Source organism: Pleurodeles waltl, chromosome 11 (genome assembly GCF_031143425.1).
Source record: "Pleurodeles waltl isolate 20211129_DDA chromosome 11, aPleWal1.hap1.20221129, whole genome shotgun sequence".
Taxonomy (NCBI): domain Eukaryota; kingdom Metazoa; phylum Chordata; class Amphibia; order Caudata; family Salamandridae; genus Pleurodeles; species Pleurodeles waltl.
Genome location: NC_090450.1, coordinates 322,764,166 through 322,773,890, shown reverse-complemented (window position 1 = coordinate 322,773,890; position 9,725 = coordinate 322,764,166). Strand labels below are relative to the sequence as shown.

At 40.9% G+C, this 9,725-nt stretch overlaps 1 protein-coding gene across 1 annotated transcript in view; it reads right to left on the bottom strand.

Moving 5' to 3' along the window:
* Window positions 1-219: 219 nt before the first annotated feature.
* The window catches only part of SLCO2A1 (solute carrier organic anion transporter family member 2A1), a 403,388-nt gene continuing 393,882 nt past the window's right edge, over window positions 220-9,725 (bottom strand). Inside the window, exon 14 of the mRNA XM_069213584.1 lies at window positions 220-3,895. Within this exon, the coding sequence (XP_069069685.1) occupies window positions 3,775-3,895 (121 nt within the window). The 3' untranslated portion in view covers window positions 220-3,774. The remainder of the gene's footprint in view (window positions 3,896-9,725) is intronic.

Sequence of the window (9,725 nt, the reverse complement as noted above, 5' to 3'; positions counted from 1 at the left end):
TTTTTCGCTACACCGTTGACGCCGCCCCTGCGTTTATTGACCCTGCCCCTATTGCATGCAGCATCACAGTTCCCATACTTTTTTAATGTACTTCGACCACTGATGCCTGCGCAGTATGTTTCAGAGAAGTATTTTGTAACATGGAAATGCTCAGGGAGCAAGTTGTGACCTCAATGTCTGATCTTTCTTGTTGGCAAACACATAGTCCAAAAGCAATAAAAACATTTACAACTTTTATTCAAAAACAGTTTATATTTCAGTAAAACCTTTAAAAATGCGTATACTTCAAAACTGTATCCTTAGCGTTTACATATAATGGTGAATATCTGCTTCGTGAATGCCCTGACGTTCTACAGAATAAGGAAAGGCGGGAGTGTCTTGAGTGGTGAATAGGAAAAGGGAGATCAGAAGCAGGAACAAGAAGCAGTAAGGGAGATATGACATTATTCAGGTAAGAAAAAGGAGAGGAACCAATAAATAAAGAGAGAAAGTAAGGGTGGGGCTGAGAAGGAAACGGGAAATCGTGAAGAAAAGGAGTTTAAGGACAGGACTTTGGAGAAATAAAAGGTTAAACCTTTTCCAAATCTACTTCAGGGTCCAGTTCTCACTGAAATGAAAACTGCCAACTGTGCACAATGCTCAGCAATGACCCTGTCACATCTGACATCAAAAACTGACTTCCTCAATTCTGTAGAGTAGCGTTCACGTTGAGACCAGAGCTAAGCTGGCCAGAGGTAGAGAAGACATCCTCGGTGCTTTACACTAACATGGGTACTTTCATAACAGCTTGTTGAAAATTAACATCGGATACATTTATAATGGAACGGGGTGTATGGCTTTTTAGTGATCTTACAGGAAGCAGAAAATGTGTATTTTGTTAGCAATGTTGATACCACTTGACCCAATTCTCCGTCTGCGATTTGCTACCTTCAACATGGCTCACATGCGCAGTCCATCTACTTTAGCATCCATCTTAAATATAATAAGGTATATTTTAGATATTTGTGTAAAACATATATAATATATATAATATATATGTAACATTGTTTCACTTTGAAAATTCCCCCAAACTCACTTGTTTTATTTTCCCAACAGTTTCAACGATGTGTATGCACTTCGATAGTTTGATTCCCTTCACTAGTGTTTAACATCAGACCATTTTAATACATATGTCTCTCTCTCATTCTCTCCTTGTCTCTGTTCATTCTTTAAATGCATTCACATATTTCTATCTATCTAAATAATCTTGCTCTGAGAATCCATCCATCATCCATCCATCCATGTCTGTTAGTCTGTCGATTTGTTTGCTATGCTTCTTCCCTTCTCTTGTCCACTCTTTTTCTCTCACTTTCTCTCTGTCCCTCTCAATTTATTTCTCTTGTTCTCTCTATCTTGTTCTGTTCAGATGTGCCTTATCAGGTTTATATCACTGTCACTACCTGCCAGATCCTCTACCCGTGCAACCACAACACACTAGGGATGCCTGTTTTACAGTGCAATATTATTCTATTTACTATTTTTTGCTGCCAATATGTGCATGAAGCCCATGCAAGCAGGTTAAGTCTCCTTTCACAAAACTTCTTTTTTTAGCCTGAAATGCCATTCCCTACTAATAAAGTAGAAGTTATCTGAGATTATATTCTAGAAGGGAAGGAGGATACCACTCTATGTAAACTAGAAAGAGCAAGGGTTTCTGAGGTCTAAGAAAATTACTGAGCTTGCATAAAGGGGTGTTTGTCTGCCAATGCTTCTTACATTAGGAAAGATCATCATTTTTAAAAACTCATATGGGATATTGTGACATTTTATATGGGTTGGAATGGCTTTTGGAATGTCACTGTACTTTGCCAGTATTTGCTAAGAGTCACAAGTTTTTCAGTAGATAAGCAGTCTTCAATTGTGAGCAGATAACACTGTGATGGCTGGTCGTCCTTCCTCCTCAATGCAGTCTTATAGAGCAGTCAAAACTCAATGCCTTGTGTCATCAATATACCGAGAGAGTCCATGAAATAACGACAGAACAAGGATGCGGGCCTCATCAACACGTATTAAATCCATGGACGTCAATTCCCCGAAATTCTAGGGTTAGCGTAAGTGACATCACACGCCCTTTCACCTTCACTTTCACTCACACACACACATACATACACACAAATGCACACTTACTTACATACACACTGTCTCAAATAAACACACACAACATACATTTTAAAGCATTTTTTACTTACCTTAGCTGCCATGGAAGGGCATTTTCCAGCTAAGTGTACTCTATTTTTATTATACTATTAATGAATAATACATTATTATTCACAATTGGTGTAATAATTGGGCAGAAAAAAGAGAGTGAAGCCCCATCTGACGTCCATAAGGAACACCTGCCACTGTGTTCCTGGCACTGAATTCGCTATCCCTGAGGCCAGATGTCACAAAGGCAGTGCCAGGGGTCGCAAAGAACAAGGCAGGGGTCACTATGTGTATACAGGAATATAGGAATATAGGAATGATATGAAGATGAACAGGTTGGTGGTGAATAGGAGAATGAGGGTAAGAAAAGATGATTGGCAGGTGGATATGACGACTGGGAATTGGATGACTGAAGATTTGAGGGGTGTGTATTGCGTCTACTTGTGACAGGAGACTTTAATGAGCGGGCTTCAATAAAAGACAGTGTTATTTGGTAGATTCATAATTGGGTGGCGGTGTCAAATGATTTTTATTCTCACAGGATTTTTGTTTCTTTTCCAATAGTGGATAAATGGGTGCCTGGGGTGGGGCCACTAATGGGTGACTAACTGAATGAATGAATACAATGATTATACAGAGCAATCAACAGACCAATCCGGCTTGTGGAGGTGGGGAACGGAGGATAGACTTACAAATGCATGAACAATAGGATACATTGATGGAATGGCACATGAACGAATGATTGGACTGAATAGCTCTTTCCCCTCAAATCAGAGGCTGTTCTACATCCACGCAATTCTAACTCAGATTACATTGACCAACTCATTCCATGTCAGTACTGACAGTCTTTCCAGTCCTAGGCTGTTCACTTTCAAATAATTGTAACCTTTAAATAATTGTAAACAGGTGTGTTAGTCTAATTAGGTCAATGGATACAAACTAGACTATATTATCTACTATGTATTTGATTTTCATTTAAAGGTCCAGTACAGAAACAGCGTCCCTAATGACATGGAGTGTGGTGGTCACCCTAATGCAAATCTTAAATTTAAAGTCCCTGCTGAACATTAAATCCCTCTGAAATGACCAATGACTCAAAGACATGCGGTCCCATTTGGTGACCTGGCTTCTGTGCTTCTTTACAAAGAGCCGAAAAGATGCTGCGTCTGCTCAAAAGAACAGGCACAATAGAATAAACATAACTGAGACTTATTTTATCTCGCGCCAAGAAACAGATGGACGTAAGTCTCTACAAATTATTATACATATAATTGTGTGCTTGGGTTTGTTTGTACAACACTGGTTAGCTAGACTTGAGGTAACATGCTCCTTAGCTATGTGCAGGCTACAGACCATTAACGTATCTCATGCCGTCCTCTGTCCATTGTCGGTGTCCGCCTCTTAAAGGGCAACAAGGAAATGGATTTAAATAAGTTGTATTTGAGATTGTCAAAAAAGGTGGATAAAGCCATACACGAGAAGGGCTGGAAGGCCGAATCTTCAGATATATATTAAAGCTTGGAAGAGGCAGCAGGCCGTCACATAACAAGGCGGTGTGAAAGTCTGGATCACGTGGCAGAGAAGGACTAATCAGATGAGTCCTGCCACTTTCTGCTGCACATTGTACTCTTTGCTCTGCTTCACCTTCCAGCCAATAAGAACCAGTAGAAACATTCCTAAAACTTTGTAGCCAATCTGAAGACCCAGGTACCTGGCAAGATAAGAGACAAAGGGACAAAGTAGGAAGAGTTATACATTAGCAAACGTTTTAATGTCGAAAGAGAGACACAACGACAATCACTAACAGGTGACAGCTACAACAAAATAATTTGTTAATTTACATCCGACAAAAATAGATAACCTCTGGACATTTATGTCCTATCACCAAATATCCCTCAGTTCGAACTGCACTCACTTGAGACTCATTCATGGTAAACAATACATTTAAAACAATTTATTTCAGGTTATTTCAACCAATAAAGTGCATTTTCAGATACAGTTACAAGCAGAGAAGGTGAGAAAAAAGTGCAGCATATTACTGTGTCCGAAAATTAATCATCTATTAAGAATTTAAGAGGAAGTTAAAGGAACATGTTTATTCCAAAAAAATCAACTCCTTTCCATCCAAATAAATTCTCTGTAAAATGCTATGAATCGAACCCTCCTGATTCCAACTAAACTGGAATGGTTGTTGACCCTCTTTCATTCAGCTCATTGATCTCCTTTTCACTAGCACTTTTGTAACTCCGGGTTACAACCCCAAAAGCCAGATGATTGCAGACTCCTGTTTTTAAAAGACAGAACTATCCATGCAATTCTATGAGCACGGTAAGCAGGGCAAAATAATACGAGATTAATTTCAGATTTTGTAGTTCCATCACAGTAAAAAAATTATTTGATCGCATCTACCTGTGACTATTTGTAGGACAATGTGGTTAGAGGTAATATCCCTAATCTGAACATGAGATATATAAATTTCACTACTTGGGTCTCTATGTTATCTAGTGATTTTTAAAGTGCATAGAGCAAGATGAAGAAAGCCTCCATCCGACCATTCTGTAGGGTTTCAATCCTCCACTTATGATTAGCATAGTTGCAGTAGCCTGGTTTTAGGAGTTGTTTACAGCCTGGCGAAATAACTGCAGGATTATTCCCAAAAAGTGTTAAACCCAATAATTCCAATGTAGCCCATTTGTGATAAAACCAAAGCAGATTTTGTGAGTTCTTCATTCAAAGGATTATAGTTTTCTTATTGGGACCTGAGGCATCATTAGTCCAAAACAGAACCCAAATTTGAAGTGGTCTAACGGAATGGTTCTCAATCTTTTGTCTTCTATGGACCCCCATTTTATCATTAGTGGAATCCAGGAACCCCCACTGAATAATTATAGGAATTTGGAGACCCCCCACTGAGTCATAACTAAAAGCTGGGGACCTACTCTGTTAATATTGTTTAAATTTCTAAGCAGTTGCGGAACCCCTGAGGAGGCTTTGTGGACCCCCAGGGGTCCCCTGACCACAGGTTGGAAACCAATGGCCTAACAGACATTGAAAATGCGGGGGCAGATTTACTACGTTTTTATGTCAGGGTTGCTTTACTTTTATGGTGAAGGCCCAGCGCAAAATCCTTTTTGGCATTTACTAAGCCACGCAAAGCCACTTGTGTGTCTTTGCATGGTTCGGTAAATACAAAATAAAGCAAAACAGTGCGTAGTGTTGCCTTGCGTTACTTTGCATCAGGGAGGCATTCCATGGGTGGAGCATGGGCGCTCCCATGCACCCACCCATGGTTTTTGCCACATTTCCAGATTTATAAAGATTTGTAAACCTGTGAATGTGTCAAAAAGCTATGCCTCCCTGAAGCAGGCAGAACGAGGAAAAATATTTGTATTTCTCCTTGTTATTTCCTTTTTCTGTGTGTGCTGCATTTTGCAGGATGCATAAAAAGAGAAAAATACCTTGAAGGATTGTTTTTGTGCACAAGAGCAATCCTGCCTGTAATGTAGGCACCCTTTCATTATAGTGCAAGGGTGCCTGCATTGGCGCTAGGCAGCCACAAATCCACCTGTGCAGGGGGAGACCATAAGAGTGCCATATCTTAATAGATATGGAGATTTTCAGCTCTCTACCATTAACGCAACACAATTCAGCTACTGGTCTTGCTACACTGTATTGACTGAATTGTAAATCTGCCCCCAATGTTCTTGGCTGCTAACTCTAGGCTCAAATGGATGGATGGTGGTATTTCACAAACATTTCAGTGACTGCCAAATTTGTCATATTAGAATATCCCCAAATCTGTGACCCATACAGAGCAGCAGTTAGAGCCAGAGCTTGATACAACTATAAGATACATGAGGTTGTACATAGGCCTAGTCTTTCAGCAAAGCTTACAGTAACATTGACTCTATGAACAACATGTAAATTACTCAATCTATGAAGACCAAGGTAAATTGGCCACCAATCTAATCCCCAAATAGACAAATAAAATTATCCTTTTGAAGGGAACTCCCTCAAATTTGTTACCTCAATTATAGCTGAGGGTTTGAAACCCTTGTTCTTTGTCTTTCATGCAATAATGACAAGGCTCTGTTCACGACAAAAGGTGTAAACCTAAAGTGAATTGATTTTCAGAAGAGACTTGCTTCATTATGTGTATGTGATTTTTACAAGACACTTACTGTGATGTGTTCAGATAGTGCGCAGTTGTTTACAGAAACCTCAGCTAATATCCTTCAACTCTCACTTGCTAAGCTGGATAATTGTATCCACTGAGCCCTGAAGAAGTGCCACAGTGTTTTAGTAAATTGGGTAGCTGTAGTCGAAAATTAGATAACTAAAAGAAATGAATTCAACTGAAAAAGTAGTTCCAGGAATATTTGGGCAGCATCATTAATAAACACCTTAGATGTATCACATGAATTTTTAAAATAACCAAAGATTTAGTGGACACCGAAGACACTCATACACACAAGGAAATGGAATAGGCGTATAATTGAATAAGGAGAATTTCAGAACTTTTAGTACTATAGAGATTTACTGCTTGCTAACTTGCTTGGCACCAAAATGGACTAATGGATTATTATACTTTAGAAAGTAGGGCTATATAATGTGTTATACTAAAAATATTAACAAATTAAAATTAGTGAAAAAATACATAAAACAGCAGATTAATAGTGTTTTGCTCTACGCAAAGTAGGCATTTCTCTGATGAATGTTATATATTTGAAAACATCTTTTTGTATTGTTGGGACATAATTCACATTGATATTGTTAATCTCTCTTACGTTTTCTTTTCCCTAATCCTTATAGTAACAGTTTAACTATTTAGAAGCAGCTGCAGCCCCATTGAAGTTTTAGATCTCATAAGAGTAGCTTCTGAAAAAATCAAGGCACATAGATTTCTCCAACTAGATTTAGAGCAACATTCATACAACTAGTAAGATTTTCTATTGCACCATTGATATAGAGGGTGAAAACTGTGGCCACCAAAACCCACCCAAGGAGCACATCTTGATCAGCAGTATTCCCAATGAGTCCTGATCAAACCTTGGCATAGTTGTTACAGTAGATGGTAAAAATTACCAGGTACATCCATGCCTGAATGTTTTCCACAATAGGGGCCGAGGGCCTGTATCAAAGAAAATTTTCAAGTAGAAGTATAGTATTTACTCCTCAGCACCACCATTTTCCTCATCAAAAGTTCGATACTAAATACTTGTGAACATATTTAGCCCTTGGCAGGCTGTTCTTTGTTAGGAAAGGGCAGTGGAGGGATGTACTTTCCTGCCCCGGTGGACTACAGTCCCTGTCCCTTCAGAGGGCCACTGCCACATTGGCTGATCTAAAGGCAATTAAGCTTAGAAATGTGGGTATCATGTTTAGGGTACACACAAAGCAAGTTTTTTTTTGTTTTTAAAAGCACAGGGGGTAATTTATGTTTGGCGGGCTGTACTCTGTTCCATCAGGGCAGCGGTGGCATGTACTCTTGGTGGTCCCAAAAAGGCAAAAAAGTTAGGGAAAGAGGTCTAAGGTACTTAAATTGACAACCTCATGGGGCTGTTAATCTGTGATTTTTGCTAGTAGAGCCAGCCAGAGCTCCTGTGGCGGATATATGGTGGTTTGCCAGATTCTAAATAAAGCGGGCAAACCATCATTTTGGCAATCTGTGTATCTGCAAAGTTTGTGGCAAAGTACTCTGTCAGCCAAACTCTAAATAAGGCCTTTGATCAATAGTACTGACTTTTGTTTTACAACTCTCTTATAAGTGAGAGAAGTGTTTTCATATTTTATCAATGAGACTTATTGAACAATAGTTGCCTAGGTCACAGGGTGCACCTTTTTTATGGGGACCGGGATAATTCACACACTTAGCCAGGTGTTAGGGATAAGGATTCCTTTTGCTATAGAATTGGAAATCATTTGTAGATATGGGTCCTATACACTTGGCTCACACCTAAATAGGTTGGAAGGTATTTTATCTAAGTCATGTGCTTTGCTGGCTTTCTGATTAGTATGTGTTGGACCTGGCCCTTTTACAGGGTCATGCCCCACACTTTTTGCTTTTTGCCTCCTTATTGTTTTGAACTTTGTTGGCTGACGTTTTGACTCTGAGCACTTTTTCACTGCTAACCAGTGCTAAACTGCATGTGCTCTCTCTTACAAATTTGGTATGATTGGATTATACCTGATTGGCATATTTAATTTACCTATAAGTCCCTTGTAAAGTGGTATCCCTATACCCAGGGCCTGTAAATTAAATGCTACTAGTGGGCCTGCAGTGCTGCTTGCGCCACCCACTGAAGTAGCCTGTCAAACCTATCTAAGGCCTGCTAGTGCAGAGCCTGTGTGCGCAGTTTTCTGCCACAAGGACCTGGCATCGAAATTTACTTTCCAGGCCCAGAAATCCCCTTTTACTACATGTAAGTCACCCCAAAGGTACGCCCTAGCTAGCCCTTTGGGCAGGGTGCCATGTATGTAAAAGGCAGGACATGTGCCATTTTCTGTGGCCTGTCCTGGAAGTGACAAACAGCCTAACTTGGTGTCTCACTGCTGTGAGTGCTGCCTCCTCATAGGATTGCATTGGAAATGCCCTGCCTTATGTGTAAGGGGTATTGTCTGATTTTTGAGGGGTAGTGTAGGCATGTTTGGTATGGTTGTGATAGTGGTGAGAAATGCTGCTTACTGGTGTAGGTGTATTTTTTATTACTATCACAGAAATGCCGCTTCTAGAAAGTGTGCATTTATCTGTGCCTATGACTTTGGGATTTTGTAGCATGTCTCCAATCCACGTCTGGGCAGACTGGTAGTTGGGGCTTTGTGCATACTTCTCAGACAGCCTGAACACAGGGAGGGTGGAGGTGACACAGAGGTGCATCTACATATTGTAAAGCCTTCCTGGGCAGAGAGAAGGGAGAGGCGGGGCACACCTGCATTTGTAAAGACAGTGCCCTGGCCTCACACAATAGGATCGTTAACCCCCCACTGATGTTTGGAGCCTGTGCTGAAAGCAGAGAGGGGGCACTACCAGAACCAGTTGTAACTGGCTGGAACCTCCTCTCCCTGCCATTGTAAGACACACTGTAACCCTAGTATAAGTACAGGGGAATTTTCCCCACAATTTGAACTCTCTTGGAACTTGAAACTGGACACAGAATGCTGATGAATGGACTCACCAGGAAACCACCTTGGATTGCTGCTGCTGTGCTGACCTGTGACCTGCCTGGTCACTAGGAGGAACTGCCGCCATCTGCATCCCTAGTGCTGGCCTGTAGCTGGGTCCACCAGCCCTGTACCTTTTCTTGCTTTATCGTTCCCAGGGGCAGGGTGCTGTGGCCCCTGACCCCTGCCACGATCTCCACAGCTGGGTCTGTAGCGCTTGGGAACAGCGCTCTTTCTGGACCTACGGCAGAAAAGATCACCGCCGCAGCCCAGGCTTTAACTTTGCCCTAGCGCTCTGAAAAGCGCTCCCCTGCTGCCAAGTTTCACCGCCGCAGCCGGGTTTTCGAATTCTTTCAGAGCGAGAGGATCGCGCTCATCTC